We start from the raw sequence: 17,931 nt of genomic DNA, 5'->3' as shown, positions 1-17,931 counted from the left end.
AGTCCGGAAAAATCCCAGGATATTCGTCCTTCAACACTTCAGTTGTCTGATTTTCCACTGGCTTATCAACCACTGTAGGCATCACTCCCACCTGCGATCCAGCTGTATAATTACCCAAGATAAACTGTCTTCCTGGACAAGATAGTTTCTCTATTACTGACTACCACTTCACCACTCTTCACTGGACTTTCCAACCTTACCTTATATAATTGAACACTACTCCTCTCACCCTGAATTCCACATATTATCACCTTTTCTGGCAATATTCTTTCCAGACTACATAACTCCTCATCGCTTACCATTAAAGATTGACTAGCTCTCGTATCTCTCAAAATTGTGACTTCTTTGCTTACTCTTCTTGATACACATGAATAAACTTTACCCACACAAGTAAATTCCTTAAAGACATCTGGCACCTTATCAATCACCTCTTCATCAGGCTGTACAATCTTTTGCACTTCCTTTGCTTCACTTGGGCTTTCCTTTACCACTTTAACAAACCCCACTGTCTTATTCTGTTTTACCACATCAGCCTTCCCAGTGCTTTTCTTCAACCTCCAACACTGTGACTTTACATGGCCTAGTTTATTACAGTGAAAACATTTGAAATTATTCATTTATTTTCCACCCTCCTGGATTTCTTTTTCAATCTGAGGTACACTATCCTTATTGTCTCCTATCAGATCACCTTTACCTTTACCACTTGAGTATTTCTCATGTCCCCAGGTTCTATGCCTCACAGGCTGAAACCGATGTCAGAAACCAAGCTTTGATTTATGAACTAATTCGTAATCATCTGCCATTTCTGCTGCTAACCTCGCAGTTTTAACCTTCTGCTCTTCCACATGAGTTCTCAGTACATCAGGAATTTAATTTTTAAACTCCTCCAAAAGTATAATTTCTCTGAGAGCTTCATACGTTTGGTCTATTTTCAAAGCCCATATCCACCTATCAAAATTACTCTGTTTGATCCTTTCAAACTCCATGTATGTTTGACCAAATTCTTTCCTTAAATTTCTAAACTTTTGTCTGTAGGCTTCAGGCACGAGTTCATGTGCACCTAAGATGGATTTTTCACCTTCTCATACATCCCAGATACCTTCTCCGGTAGGGATGCAAACACTCCACTAGCCCCTACCTACCAGCTTTGTTTGAATCAGTAATACCCACATGTCCTGTGGCCATTTCATTTGTTTAGCTACCTTCTCAAATGAAATGGAAAAGGCTTCCATCTCCTTCTCATCAAACCCTGACATATTTAAATAGATTCCCACCGAGCCTTCGACTATGACGCTCTTTCTCACTATCCTCCAACTGTACGTTTCCCTTTATGTCTGCCAATTTTAACTGACTGTCATGTTTCATGGCCATTTTCTGAAGTTCAAACTCACTATCTTTTTCCCAGATCTGTCTCTCCCTTTCTCTTTGTTCTGCTAGGGCTACTCTTTCTATTTTCCTTTCTCCTCTCTCTTTTTTCTCTCTCTCCCTGTCTTTTTCCTCTCTCTCGCTTTCGTATTAAAGCTGCTTTAATTCTTCCTCATGTTCCATTTGTTTAATTTGTAACTGAATTTTTGCCATTTCCAATGAGTCAAACTGTATCTCAGGCAACTTTAAATGCTCCACCCACTCTCTGACATCACTGCAGTAATAAACACCCATTTCTTAAAGGTACTCTCACTACAGATATTTATATCCACACCCATTTATAAACACCCATTTCTTAAAGGTACTCTCACATGACACATATTTACTACTGATAAGCTCCCATGCTTTGCGTAACAACAGTAAAGTGGACAAAGAAGAATTCAACCTCGTTGAATACTTTAAGGAGGCCACTAACATCGTTGATGAGGGAGTGTCCATGGATATTAGATATATGGATTTCCGAAGGCATTTGATAAGTTTGCACGCAAGAGACTATGAGTAAAAAGGAAAGCAAATAGAATTAAGGTAACGTTTTGACATAAATGGGAAATTGACTCGAGGGTAGGAGAAAGTTAGGAGGGATAATCATAGAATCCCTACAGGAGGCCATTCAGCCCATCAAGTCTGCACCAGTCCTTGGAAAGAGCACCCTACTTAAGCCCACACCTCCACCTTATCTCCACAACCCAGTAACCCTACATAAGGGGCAATTTTGCATGGCCAATCAACCTAACCTGTATGTCTTTGGACTGTGGGAGGAAATTGGAGCTCCCGAAGGAAACCCACGCAACACAGGGAGAAAGTGCAATCTCCGCACAGACCGTCACCCAAGGCTGGAATTGAATAAGGGTTCCTGGAACAGTGAGGCAGCAGTGCTAACCACTGTGCCACCATTCCACCCACATGTATTTTAATGTGCAGGATATGGCTAAGTGGTTTCCACTAGGGATATGCACTGGCCCCTCAGACTTTCATTATATGTGTGTTATTACATATTAAATATATATCTCAAAGATTAGATGAAGCAATAGAGAGGAGGATAAAGAAAGAGAGCAGGGGCAGCATGGTGGCGCAGTGGTTAACACTGCTGCCTCATGGCGCAGAGGACACAGGTTGGATCCCAGCCCCGGAGTCACTGTCCGTGTGGAGTTTGCATATTCTCCCCGTGTCTTGGTGGGTATCACCCCGACAACCCAAAAAGATGTGCAGGGTAGGTAGACTGACCATGCTAGATTGCCCTTTAATTGGGAATAAATAATTGTGTACTCTAAATTTATAAAATGAAAAAAAATGGAGCGCTGCATAAAGAAAAAAAAAAGAGTTGCATGTATGGCATCGTTCACATCTTTGGGATGTCTCAAAGCACTTTAGAGCCAATGAAGTGCTCTTGCACTCTAGTTAATCTTCTAATTTAGCAAATGTGGCAACCGAATTGTCACAGGGGAGGTGGGGGGATTCAGTCAAGTGGATAGATTTTGAATGCGTTTAAGTCTTACCCACAAAGCCGAGAATCAACCATGATCTGAATGAGCAGCCAGAGGGGCTGAATAGCTTATTCCTGTTCCTATGGAGCTTACTTGGTTGCCTGGGGCTTTTCACAGTAACTTCATTGCAGTGTTAATGTAAGCCTCCTTGTGACAATAAAAAGATTATTATTATAGGAATCGGAGGAATTCTTTGTATTTTCTTTTCCATAAATTAATTTACCATGGGATAGGTTTACTGCTTATTATGTCCTTCACATTATTCCGACATTTGTACTCCCTTCAATGGCATGGTACTGATTTTATACTGTGAGCACTGTAGAAATGGCAGAGATTGGGCAGGAGTTTGCAGCTACTGCATCACTGGCTGTGGCCACAGATATTATGTCCCTGCCTCGACTATCTGAACAAGCGCCAAACCTAATAACAGTCTTCAACTATAACAGCCCCGCAAATCTGGAATGCTTCAGCATTGCATTCAACTAAGGATTAAGGGCACCAAGAGGAAGCACAATTGTAAGGCTTCAAATCAAGTCAAACGACAATAAAGAGTAAATCTTCCTCATATGACCATTATTCTGCTGTGCTACTTGGTTTGCCAAAAATGTTCCCAGGTCTACGTTTAGTTGTCGAGTAATGTGGGGCGCGATCTAACGGAAAAGTTTCTAGTGTCACTTGTGGTGGGACTTGTTGGGTGTTTCCCGATGGCTATCGGCGAGTTCCCCGCCACTACCTAACCAATCTTAGTCACTTTTTGGGGCCCTGGGAAGTTTCTCACTGATTCAGCGCACACTTAGAACTCACTGGCCCAACCAGATTCTCGGCGATCGAGCCACCATTTTGAAAGTTTGCCTCGATCTCTAATTGAGCTTGAGGGTCCCCCAAAACACCCACCCACGGGCAATGTAGTGAGGACACCTGAGAGCTCTCCCTCTTCAGGCCACCCCACACTCACTTACAGCATCCCCCCCCCCTCAAAATAAAACATCCCAGAGACCCCTACTTACCTGCTCTGCACATACCCCCACCCTTCATACACCCCCCCACGCTCCTTTCATAGGCATGGCCCCCCCCCCCCCTATCAGGCCCAGACCCTTGGCTGTGTCACCCTGGCACTGCCACCCTGGAGAGCACCAGCTGGCTTTGCAGTGCTAGAGTGGCAGTGTCAAGGTGCCAGCCGTGCAGTGCCAAAGGACCCGAGTTCCAGGGGTACGGTCAGGGGGCCATGCTACGCTATTCGGGGCTCCGATTGCCCGGGAGACCCCTGGGTGCCAATCCGCCTGGTCCACGTTTGTGTGGACCAGTACTGAACGGTGCCCCGCTGATGGCTGATAAGAAGTAGGTTTAAAACCTAGTTAAGCTCACGAGGCCTGGTCACGCCCATTGTGGGCGGGTGTCTGGTCGCGCTGCCTCACAGGACTTCGGTAGATCCGCGAGGCGTCGTGGCTGCCAGCAAGCCCTTTGGAGGCTTCTCCTGGTGTTTACCAGCCATGTCGTGATCCCGGTCGGGTGCGATGTGCTGGGAGATCGAGCCCGCAGTACATGCATTTCAGTGCCAGTGTGATGCGAGGCATATAGTCCTTAAATCCCACAGGTTAGTGGATCGTATCTAACGGCATGTCCCTTCCACTGTTTGCAACTGGCAAGGTACAGATAATAACACACTGGCCTGTGCTTGCAAAGCTCAAAATCCAGTCCAACATTAGATGCCATTCTGCGATTGGACAACATTTGCTAAATAATCCTCATTGGGCTAAAATTACGTTTGGAACCAATTTGAGACAGTCATTTGGGCTCGTAGTGCGGCACATTTGTGTGTATTAGAAGCTACATGTATTAATATACAAGGCCTGTTCTTTGCAGACAGAAAGAACATGTACACATTCTGTCCCTGTTGCAGCTGAACAAAATAAATGATAGCCACATTCTGGTTCATCCCTCAGGACAATGTCTTGACCAGAAGTGAGCTAACTGGTTTAAATTTCCCCACAATACTTCAACGTTAACTGTCAGTCACCATGAACTGGTGCATTTTCCGTGGACAGGCTTTGGAGAATGCTGTAAGACCTTTTAAAAAAATAATTCATTTTAGTAAGTTTTTAATCTGCTTATTTTCAATCTGTTTTATCATTATCCCCTCAGCAGATGTTCAAAAAATCAAGAACATTTTCATACAAATATATAATCTTACCTTAGCACCATATTTTGAATAGTTCATTTCTGTAAGAGTAACAGGACGAAGTTTGTCTATATCTCCAAATGCCACACCAGGTACATACAGGGCACAAACAACATGAACCCATCTGAAACAAAAATGCACAACAGGTTACTGAGTGCGCTTAGACCACTGAAATCAACAGCGCAGGAGACTAATTGACCTGTCATGCTTGTGCTAGCATTTTCAAACAGCAGTCATGATTTGTCCCACACCCCTCCATTTAGAATGTAACCCCACAAATTCCTCATCCTCAAGTACCTGTTCTGTATAAAATTATCTTTGGCATCAGCTTTACATCGGAGTGCAAATACTTTTCATCTCCTCTAGATCTTTAGCCAATGATTTTAGATCATTTTCCTTCAGTCATTGATCCATTCACTAGAGGGAATTCTCATTGATCCATTCTCATCATTAGGGTAGCATGGCCGCGCAGTGGTTAGCACAGCAGCTTCATGGCACCAAGGACCTGGTTCAGACCCAGCCCCCGGTCACTGTCCATGTAGAGTTTGCACATTCTCCTCGTGTCTGCGTGGATCTCACCCCCACAACCCAAAGATGTGGAGGGTAGGTGGATTGGCCACGCTAAATAGCCCCTTAATTGGAATTTTTTTTTTAAACTCCCATCATGAAGAAAACCTCTGATGGTTCATTTCAAAGAACAAAGAAAAGTACAGCACAAGAACAGGCCCTATGGCCTTCCAAGACTGCACCTACCATGCTGCCCGTCTGAACTAAAACCCCCTACCCTTCCGGGGACGATAATCCTCTATTCCCATCCTAGTCATGTATTTGTCATGATGCCCCTTAAACATCAATATCGTATCTGCTTCTACCTCCTCTCCCGGCAGCGAGTTCCAGGCTCCCACCACCCTCTGTGTAAAAAACTTGCCTCGCTCATCTCCTTTAAACCTTGCCTCTCGCACCTTAAACCTATGCCCCCAGTAATTGACTCTTCCATTCTGGGAAAAAACTTCTAACTATCCACTCTGTCCATACCCCTCATAATCTTGTAGACTTCTTTCAGGTTGCCCCTCAACCTCCGTCGTTCCAGTGAGAACAAACCAAGTTTCTCCAACCCCTCCTCATAGCTAATGCCCTCCATATCAGGCAACATCCTGGTAACATCCCATACCCTCTCTGAAGCCTCCACATCCTTCTGGTAGTGTGACGACCAGAATTGAACACGATATTCCAAATGCGGCCTAACTAAGGTTCTATAAAACTGTAACATGACTTGCCAATTTTTAAACTCAATGCCCCGGCCGATGAAGGCAAGCATGCAGTATGCTTCTTGACTTATCTTCTCCACCTGCATTGCCACTTGCAGTGACCTGTGCACCTGGACACCCAGATCCCTCTGCCTATCAATACTCTTTAAGGGATCTGCCACTTACTGTATATTTTCCATCTGTATTACACCTTCCAAAATGCATGACCTCACATTTGTCTGGATTAAACTCCATCTGCCATCTCTCCGCCCAAGTCTCCAGCCGATCTGTATCCTGCAGTATCCGACAGTCCTCAACGTTATCGGCAATTTCACCAACCTTTGTGTCGTCCGGAAACTTATTAATCAAACCAGTTACATTTTCCTCCAAATCATATATATATATACATAATATATATATTACAAACAGCAAAGGCCCCAGCACTGATCCCTGAAGAACGCCATAAGCCACAATCCTCCATTCAGAAACGCATGCTTCCACTGCTACCCTGTCTACTGTGACTGAGCCAGTTCTGTATCCATCTTGCCAGCTCACCTCTGATCCCATGTGGCTTCATCTTCTGTACCAGTCTGCCATGAGGGACCTTGTCTGAAATCCATGGAGACAACATCCACTGCCCTACCCTCATCAATCATCTTTGTCACTTCCTCGAAAAACTCGATCAAGTTAGTGAAACACAACCTCCCCTTTACAAAACCATGTTGCCTCTCACTAATATGTCCACTTATTTCCAAGTGAGTGTAAATCCTGCCTCGAAGAATCCTCTTCAATAATTTGCCTACCACTGATGTAAGGCTCACCGGCCTGTAATTATCTGGATTATCCTTGCTACCCTTCTTAAACAAAGGAACAACATTGGCTTTTCTCCAGAACCCCGAGGTGCTCTCCCGATTAAGGTTTCTTACTCTTCTTTGTTCACTGGAGAACTGTCCTACGTTTTTCACCCTCTCAATAGCTGATGTCTTACATCGTTGGTAACATCCTTCTAAACTCCTCTGTACCCTATTTGAGCCTAAAGTAAATCTATAGTTTGATCAAACTAGATTTAATCTTCAAAACCATATATCAATAAACATGGTGCACAAGACAGCCAGTGTGATCCAACATTAACGCAGAATAAAATATGCATCGCATATGCGTGCTTTCAACTACGTGAACTCCTTCTAGATGTATAATAAACAATTCCAGCTGGTGCAATCCCAGTGGATCTATTACCGATCTCAATACCTTTGTGCTTGGAAAAAGAAAGTGAAATAGGCCAGGATTTTTACTCCTGACCCGCAGATGTACCTATAGAAACTGGGCAAGGTCAGTGTTTGATTTTCCCTGCAACATCAAGATTTATATGTCAACAGCACCATGGACAGGTTACTGACAGCCAGTTAGTATCTCTGCAACAGAAATGAACTAATATTTGTGGGAGAGGAGGGAAGAGAAGAAGGCTTGAGAGATTATTTGTTATGGTATTACTTTACTACCATTCAGCAATTTAATATTCAACATGCAACATTTCATAATTTTACGAAGATAAAATCCAGATTTTCAAAGTCCTTAAATAATGACAGCTATTTACAATTTATTAAACTGAGTGAATCAAGATAAATCAGTTAATGAAACAATAAGATACTCCATGCCTTCACAGTTTGCTTGTAGGATTGGTGACAAGTATTGGTAGCAGAATCTGAAAGTCTGCACGCAAACTGTGTATAATCAATGTCATTTTATAACAGGTAACTTCGCATAATCCTTTTCCAATTAATTTTAGGATTGTTGCACTTCCAGGTTAGTCTCAGAATTACAGATGGATCTCCTGACACTGCTGTGAAAATCCTTGAGAAAATAAGAAAGAGGAGTTGATTGGGACTGCAAGTGCACCAATGAGCAATGGTGGAGCGTTGAAGGCAGATATGGTGACCATAGGATTGGGTGGTCTTCCATTAGCAGGTGCACTTGTACACAGGCCGGTGAGAACACCAAAGACAGTAAAGTCTGACTGCAGCAGTAGCCATTCTCAGCAAGCGCTTGTCCTGAATAGTTTCCCCTGTCACTTTTCACTGGTACATGAAATACGTGTTTAAATTCACACCTTTTTGTTCCCAGTGCTAGTTTGTGTGCAGAATTGCAAATATTACAGTATTAACCAGGAGTCACTGGACATGGAAGATAGATCTCCCTCGCACTGCTGCCAGCAAACCAGCAGAAATGTACTTGCATTTGTGCCAGAAATGTCTCAATATTTTTGAAAAGTTGTTTTGTTTTAAAACAGGAACCCTCTTTACCTCCTCTGTAAAAGATATGGAGGAATACATATTCAATGCAGGTTTCATTTTGAAATCCTGACAGAGCAGACAGATGTCAGGTTCCACCGCATCATAAAACAGATATGATCTTTAGGCAGAAATCTGCAAAATGTTAATGCTTTATTATGTAAATAGATTTTGTGGCTATATTAACTGGGGGCTGGGCAGGGGTGATGATGCACTGAAGAGAATTATGCATTGGGCTGTAGAGGGCCCTGAGCATTTGTGGTGCCATGGTCTCAAGAATTTCAAATACAGCTCTGCATACTTAATGACTAACAGCGGGTAAGGATATCCGATAGTTTAGGAAATTTCCAGAGAACAACAGCGTGTTAAGGTTTTCTCTTAGATGGGGTCAGTCAGAGGAAAGTGATGGTTTATGCTGTATAATCTAAATTTATATGGCAAATGCAATAACAGTTGTAAACAACAGGTAATGTGTGATCAGCTATCACACATTAAGATGTCATGGGAACAAACTTTAAAGAATATATCGAACCAGATTTGTCAACTCTAACGCTAATGTATGACGAGTGGGGAACGCTTCAACCCTGGGCATTACAAAATAAAATACTACTCAATTTGACATTCGAAGAAACCCATACAAAATAGGCCATTAACAACTTTAAAGGGCTTGCAATAAAGGTATTTTTCTTTTATTGAAGAAATAAATACTAGTGAAACAAACCTTCCAGCATCTGTTTCTTTAAAAATTCCATCTACGTTGGGGCACAACTCACAACTGGGTGACGCTCCACATTTACATGCATCACAGAACCAGGGTTCTGTAGAATTTTCAGAGGCAGAACTCATAATAGAGTCACTTTCTCCATCAACACCATAGCAACCTGCCGAAAAAGAGAGAAAATATATTGAGTGAGGACAAAGACTTCACCTCAAGTATGTATTTTATTCTTTCAGAGGTGACATCACTGGTTAGGCCAGCAATTATGACCCATTTCTCATTTCCCTCGAGAACCATAGGACCCCTACAGTGCAGAAGGACCCATAAAGTCTGCACCGACCCTCTGAAAAAGCACCCTACCTTGGTCCACTCCCCCACCCTATCCCCATATCCTCATCTAACCTGCACATCTTTGGACCCAATGGGGCAAATCAGTATGGCCAATTCACTTAACGTGCACATCTTTGAACTATGGGAGGAAATCATAGCACCCGGAGGAAATCCATACAAGCATGGGGAGGAAGTGCAAACTCCACATAGACAGTCACCCAAGGCCGGAATTGAACCTGGGTCCCTGGCAATATGAGACAGCAGTGCTAGCCACTTTGCCACCACGAGAAAGTGGTGGTGAGCTACTTTCTCGAGCTGCTGCAGTCCATGTGGTGCAGGTAGGCCCACAGCGCTGTTAAGGAGGGAGTTCCAGGATCTTGATCCAGCGACAGTGAAGGATCACAGTGGTATAGTTCCAAGTCAGGATGGTATGTTGGTTGGAGAGGCACTTGCATGTCGTGGTGTTCCATGAATCTGCTGCTCTTGCCCTTCTAGGAAGTAGAGGTTATGAGTTTTAAAGGAGCCTGGTGAGTTGCTGCAGTGTTTCTTGTAGATGGTATGCTGCCACTGTGTATAGGTGTTGGTGGTGAATGTTTGAAGGTGGTAGATGCCATGAGACCAGGTGAATGGTATGTGCTGTTGACAGCACTAGCTGGAGATTTATTTTTTTAATTATAAGCGCAAACATCCTCACCCATGTACTTTGGAAAAACTTTAGCTACTTGCATTCTGAATGTGAAGTTATCTTAGAAGAAAAACAAATGCCAACATCAAAACCTTTTGAAAATGAATCAAATGAATCATATTTTCCATGCAATGGGCACAAAAAGAGCATTTTAGGTGATGATGTAAAAATAATATTACTAAAGATCAGTAAATTACATATACAATTCATGGATTCAAACAAAATTTGATTTATCTAAATATTTTTTTTAAATTCAACTTGCAATCTGAACTCCGATTCCATGGCAGTTATTAAACTGACAACATAGCATCTCATTTTGCCATGTTGCATTTCATGATATTGACCTTTCAAACGTTATTTAAAACTGAAGTGTGTTCAAGTGTGTATCAAATAAACTATATTACATCACCCATCAAGTTGCTTGCACTTAGTCAGAGGATCCACTGAAAATTAACGAGGGTGCATATCAGAATCAATTTAACGCCAATGAAAATTCAACTTTAAATTACATTATTCAACTTTGTCCATTATTCTGTAAATATTGCATGAGTGGCCACTTATACTTCATGCATGCACCTTGACCCTGCATTTAATTATATTTTTATTTAAAAATGCACATCAAGATGTGATTCAGGAAGCAAAGATCGCAGCCTGGAGCTTCCACTTGATTGGGCTGGGCATTAGTCAATGAAATATAGCTGAAATTGGCATAGAAGATCGCAGAATTTTAAGTACAATTTGCATTCAGCATAACTCAAGTTTCCACATCATTTGTGCGGTTAAAGAAACAGCTCGTTGGACTTGGGTCATGCTCACAAAACCGGCCATGCTTAAGGTAAATTAATCATTGGGGGTTTCTCTTAATTTCATTCAATTGCAGGTCTTCCGGAAGGTTTTCAAAATTAAGCTTGTTCTTTTGGGAGCGAGGACACTAAAATGTACATTTTAGAAAAGCTTTAACATGCGACATTTCTTTTAATTTAGTAAGAAACTGACAAATGTACCACAGCTTAACTTGAAAATAGTATTTTTTTTAAGTGCGCTTTAATTTAAAATTAGTATGCTTGGAAGTGCTTGACCGACACTGATTAAAATGCTTATTTTTATGATAATCCCATTTCAAACTGTTTTAATTAAATTTCAAGTCACTTTGAAATATACAAAATGGGAATTGTTTAAAAGCAAATTCTTTTTTTTAATTACATTTTAATATGCTGTCAGACTGGGTGCCCAACAATAAGCAAAACAACTTAAACAGAAACCCAGTTCTATCATAATTAGCATCACTGGAGTGGGGAAGTAAAAAATACAAAAGTCAGTATCTGTTTTGGTCTTTTTTTGTTCCAAGATTTACTCTATACTTACACTGGGAAATGTACACTTTAATAGTCAGAATCCAAGAAATGTTCTATCATGAACACTAATCAATGTCATGCCCAGAGCAAATATCCTACAACATTTCTCCAAAGGATGTCAAGCAAAATTTCAAAATATTCATTGTAATGCATAAAATGAAATTCATAGTGAAGTTAAACAAAATAAATAATTTTACTGTACAATATTTTACCACATTAGCAAAACTATCTTGAGTCACCTTCTTCAAAATTATTTACTTTAAAAAAATATACATTACTAATAAGCTCCTAAACCTGAACATACGAGACAGTGAAATGCTTGCAAAATAATTTTCTTTTTAAATTACTATTTTGCAATTTTAGCAACGCCACTGTATTGAAAAATGCGTAATTAATGTATCTCGCTAATTCACACTTTCAAAGAAAACCACATCTGCAACAATTATAATCGGATGTTAATAATAGTAAAGGATTGTAAGTGGTCTGTTTCTCTTCCCATCTGTCTACTTCTGTTTTGTCAAAGATTTGACAATGGTTTACAATCTTGAGATTTGCTGCGTTATATTGATTCCATACACTACTGACAAATGCCTAACAATCCAGCAAGATTCAATATTCTTTTACTATTCCGTACAAAAATCAACAAAATAAATGAGGAAATTATTGCCAGTAATTTTGGTGAATGGTTGTCCTGCTCTCCCACCTTAATTCCAGCAGATCTAGGAAATCAATTGCTCAAATTGTACCTCCATTTCTCTCAGCGTAGTATGCTTCTTGAAAATCATCGAACCCAAAAGCTCCAACAAGCATGCAAGCTAGTCATTTATCTCACTCTTGCACACTTTAAAATTAAGTTTTGAAGTTTGTTCTCAAATAATTTTGAGAAGGAACAGAATGTTTTTTTAGAAAGTAAACATACTCCACCAATTCAACTGATGGAATTTATTGATGCCTCCTGGGAAACTGGGAATATTGGGTGTGCTCAGGGTGCAGAACCTGACTTTCGCTCAAATAACTATAGTACTATCAAAAATGTCACGGCTAAGCTCAAGCTTTTGTGAGACACAGAGACCTTCAAGAAAAAGAAAAAAACTTTTATGAATGCATTAAAGCACAAGATAACCAAGTAGATTAATTTTAGTTATGGTGTTGTGAAATTAAAGTGTGCATTAGAACTTGCCCCCTCAGTTACTGAAGCAATCTCTGGTAGAATGCAGCAACACCTGGACAGCATTCAGGCTTGGCTTATTCCAAGTAACATTTGCCACACTGGTACCAGACTTCGCCAACAAAAGAGAGTCCATCCACCACCCTTGACAATAATCATAATAATCTTTATTGTCACAAGTAGGCTTACATTAACACTGCAATGACGTCACTGTTAAAATCCCCTAGTCGCCACACTCCGGCACCTGTTCTGGTACACAGAGGGAGAATTCAGAATATCCAATTCACCTAACAAGCACATCTTTCAGGACTTCGGGGAGGAAACCGGGGCGCCCGGAGGAAACCCACAGACATAGAACATAGAACATAGAAAATACAGCACAGAACAGGCCCTTCGGCCCACGATGTTGTGCCGAACCTTTGTCCTAGATTAATCATAGATTACCATTGAATTTACAGTGCAGAAGGAGGCCATTCGGCCCTTTGAGTCTGCACCGGCTCTTGGAAAGAGCACCATACCCAAACTCAACACCTCCACCAACACCAAGGGCAATTTGGACATTAAGGGCAATTTATCATTGGCCAATTCACCTAACCCGCACATCTTTGGACTGTGGGAGGAAACCGGAGCACCCGGAGGAAACCCACGCAGACACGGGGAGGATGTGCAGACTCCGCACAGACAATGACCCAAGCCGGAATCGAACCTGGGACAATGGAGCTGTGAAGCAATTGCGCTATCCACAATGCTACCGTGCTGCCCTTAAGAACAAATAAATCTACACTATATCATTTTACCGTAATCCATGTACCTATCCAATAGCTGCTTGAAGGTCCCTAATGTTTCCGACTCAACTACTTCCACAGGCAGTGCATTCCATGCCCCCACTACTCTCTGGGTAAAGAACCTACCTCTGATATCCCTCCTATATCTTCCACCTTTCACCTTAAATTTATGTCCCCTTGTAATGGTGTGTTCCACCCGGGGAAAAAGTTTCTGACTGTCTACTCTATCTATTCCCCTGATCGTCTTATAAACCTCTATCAAGTCGCCCCTCATCCTTCTCCGCTCTAATGAGAAAAGGCCTAGCACCCTCAGCCTTTCCTCGTAAGACCTACTCTCCATTCCAGGCAACATCCTGGTAAATCTTCTTTGCACCTTTTCCAGAGCTTCCACATCCTTCCTAAAATGAGGCGACCAGAACTGTACACAGTACTCCAAATGTGGCCTTACCAAAGTTTTGTACAGCTGCATCATCACCTCACGGCTCTTAAATTCAATCCCTCTGTTAATGAACGCGAGCACACCATAGGCCTTCTTCACAGCTCTATCCACTTGAGTGGCAACTTTCAAAGATGTATGAACATAGACCCCAAGATCTCTCTGCTCCTCCACATTGCCAAGAACTCTACCGTTAACCCTATATTCCGCATTCATATTTGTCCTTCCAAAATGGACAACCTCACACTTTTCAGGGTTAAACTCCATCTGCCACTTCTCAGCCCAGCTCTGCATCCTATCTATGTCTCTTTGCAGCCGACAACAGCCCTCCTTACTATCCACAACTCCACCAATCTTCGTATCGTCTGCAAATTTACTGACCCACCCTTCAACTCCCTCATCCAAGTCATTAATGAAAATCACAAACAGCAGAGGACCCAGAACTGATCCCTGCGGTACGCCACTGGTAACTGGGATCCAGGCTGAATATTTGTCATCCACCACCACTCTCTGACTTCTATCGGTTAGCCAGTTCGTTATCCAACTGGCCAAATTTCCCACTATCCCATGCCTCCTTACTTTCTGCATAAGCCTACCATGGGGAACTTTATCAAATGCCTTACTAAAATCCATGTACACTACATCCACTGCTTTACCTTCATCCACATGCTTGGTCACCTCCTCAAAGAATTCAATAAGATTTGTAAGGCAAGGCCTACCCCTCACAAATCCGTGCTGACTATCCCTAATCAAGCAGTGTCTTTCCAGATGCTCAGAAATCCTATCCTTCAGTACCCTTTCCATAACTTTGCCTACCACCGAAGTAAGACTAACTGGCCTGTAATTCCCAGGGTTATCCCTAGTTCCTTTTTTGAACAGGGGCACGACATTCGCCACTCTCCAATCCCCTGGTACCACCCCTGTTGACAGTGAGGACGAAAAGATCATTGCCAACGGCTCTGCAATTTCATCTCTTGCTTCCCATAGAATCCTTGGATATATCCCGTCAGGCCCGGGGGACTTGTCTATCCTCAAGTTTTTCAAAATGCCCAACACATCTTCCTTCCTGACAAGTATTTCCTCGAGCTTACCAATCTGTTTCACACTGTCCTCTCCAACAATATCGCCCCTCTCATTTGTAAATACAGAAGAAAAATACTCATTCAAGACCTCTCCTATCTCTTCAGACTCAATACACAATCTCCCGCTACTGTCCTTGATCGGACCTACCCTCGCTCTAGTCATTCTCATATTTCTCACATATGTGTAAAAGGCCTTGGGGTTTTCCTTGATCCTACCCGCCAAAGATTGTTCATGCCCTCTCTTAGCTCTCCCAATCCGTTTCTTCAGTTCACTCCTGGCTATCTTGTATCCCTCCAATGCCCTGTCTGAACCTAGTTTCCTCAGCCTTACATAAGTCACCTTTTTCCTTTTAACAAGACATTCAACCTCTCTTGTCAACCATGGTTCTCTCACTCGACCATCTCTTCCCTGCCTGACAGGGACATACATATCAAGGACACGTAGCACCTGTTCCTTGAACAAGTTCCACATTTCACTTGTGTCCTTCCCTGCCAGCCTATGTTCCCAACTTATGCACTTCAATTCTTGTCTGACAACATCGTATTTACCCTTCCTCCAATTGTAAACCTTGCCCTGTTGCACGTACCTATCCCTCTCCATTACTAAAGTGAAAGTCACAGAATTGTGGTCACTATCTCCAAAATGCTCCCCCACTAACAAATCTATCACTTGCCCTGGTTCATTACCCAGTACTAAATCCAATATTGCCCCTCCTCTGGTCGGACAATCTACATACTGTGTTAGAAAAGCTTCCTGGACACACTGCACAAACACCACCCCATCCAAACTATTTGATCTAAAGAGTTTCCACTCAATATTTGGGAAGTTAAAGTCGCCCATGACTACTACCCTATGACTTCTGCACCTTTCCAAAATCTGTTTCCCAATCTGAGACACAGGGAGAATGTGCAGACTCCGCACAGTAACCCAAGCTGGTAATTGAACCTGGGACCCTGGTGCTGTGAAGCAACAGTGCTACCGTGCCGCCCACATATTCAACAGCATCACATCGCCAAATCATCCATTACCAACAGCCTGGGTCACCTTTGACTGGGAATTCTGAAGTGAGGAACTCACCTCCTGACTCGTGAAAACCTGTCTAGCATCTACAAGTCAGGAACATAATGACAATATTCTCCACTTGCCTGAATGGAGCCCATCTCCAAGGACACTCAAAAAACTCGACACCATTCAAGACGAAGCAACCCGCTTGACCACCATCCATTACCTTAAACATTTGCTCCTTCTACCACAGCCACACAGTGGCAAAAACATGTATGCACCGCAGCAACTTTTCACGACTTCTTTGAAAGCACATTCCAACCCCATACCCTCTGTCATGATATCCATATTAACATATCATGGTGCAATCACACACACACACTGATGGACAGGTAGATGGACCGACCAACACACACACAACATCGCAGCCAATCACCAGTGAGAGCACACACACTAGAAAACTGGGAACACCACAGTTCCCGCTCATTCTACCAGGAGATAGCTCAGAGCACAGAGCTCACAGCGTGCCACTCAGACATAAACCAAGTGCTGAGTGCCTCACAAAGATAGTGCTAGGGCTGGCTCCACAGGTTAGCTGGTGAAGTACGAACCACAGCCAGAAGTTAATAGTTATTATTGTACAGAATAATAAAACAGAGTTGTACCATCCACAACCGTGTTGGTTCGTTTGTGTATCGGAACACCCAACACAACATGATACCAGGTCTGGAAACTCACCAGCGACTGTGAGACCTACCTGCACCTCTTCAGAGATCCGCCATCCTGCGGCATGGACACCATCAGCCCACCACAGCCGCTCCAAATCGCTGGAAATCTCGGCGTCAACTGGAAACTGTTTAAACAGCGCTTCCAGCTCTTCCGAGAAGCCACAGACAGGGAGAATGCATCGGACACCAGGAAGATCGCCCTCCTCCTCTCCACGGCGGGGCAACACGCCATCCACATCTACAACTCCTTGGCATTCGTGGAAGGCGAGGACAAGACGAAGTACAAGTGTCTAAGCGGAATGTGATTGGTGATCGGTTGACCGATCGTCCTTCTAAAATTTGAGGAACACTTCAGCGTGGATGTTAATGAGAGCTTCGAGAGGTACCTCTTCCAGCAGCGCCTGCAGGGTAAGGATGAGCCTTTTCAATCTTATTTGACACACCTCCGTATCCTCGTTCAGTCCTGCGGCTATGAGGCCACCTCCGACTCCATGATTCGGGATCAGATAGTTTTTGGGGTCACCTCGGACACCCTACGCCAGCAGCTCATCAAAATAAAGCACCTCACCCTAGGCACCGCCATTGAAAGCTGCGTCCTCCACGAAAATGCGACCAACCGGTACTCCTAATTCCAGGCGGCCGAATCGGCACGGCAGGGGTCCTACGAGGCCGAGCAGGTCCAGTCGATCGGGTTCCTCCCGGCCCGGACGAGGGCGGCCATTCTGCGCGCTTTGAGGCCTCTTGCGCTTGTACGCGCCAAAAGAGGGGACGTCGACGCAGAGGGACGTGATGCGCAGGCGCGCTCTACACAGAACCGCACCGCGCATGCGCGAACGCCATGATGTCACGACATGCGGCAACTGTGGATCCGCACACTTAAAGCGGCAATGTCCAGCCAAAACGCGACAATGCCTCCACTGTGGCAGGATGGGCCACTACGCTGCCTGCTGTCGAGCAGCTCAACCTGCAAACTCTCTGCAATTCCGCCAGCCTCGCTGGGACGTGTGGGACATTCAGC

At 43.3% G+C, this 17,931-nt stretch overlaps 1 protein-coding gene across 3 annotated transcripts in view; it reads right to left on the bottom strand.

Moving 5' to 3' along the window:
• Positions 1-17,931, bottom strand: part of phf14 (PHD finger protein 14) — a 362,139-nt gene that overhangs the window by 252,073 nt on the left and 92,135 nt on the right. For all 3 annotated transcript variants that reach the window (XM_072509115.1, XM_072509117.1, XM_072509116.1), the window contains exons 5-6: positions 9,345-9,504; positions 5,101-5,212 (exon numbers count right to left, since the gene is read on the bottom strand). In XM_072509115.1, the coding sequence (XP_072365216.1) occupies positions 5,101-5,212; positions 9,345-9,504 (272 nt within the window). The remainder of the gene's footprint in view (positions 1-5,100; positions 5,213-9,344; positions 9,505-17,931) is intronic.

This window comes from Scyliorhinus torazame, chromosome 6 (assembly GCF_047496885.1).
Source record: "Scyliorhinus torazame isolate Kashiwa2021f chromosome 6, sScyTor2.1, whole genome shotgun sequence".
Lineage (NCBI taxonomy): Eukaryota > Metazoa > Chordata > Chondrichthyes > Carcharhiniformes > Scyliorhinidae > Scyliorhinus > Scyliorhinus torazame.
Note: the sequence above shows the minus strand (reverse complement) of the source record. Positions and strands in the feature narration are given on the sequence as shown.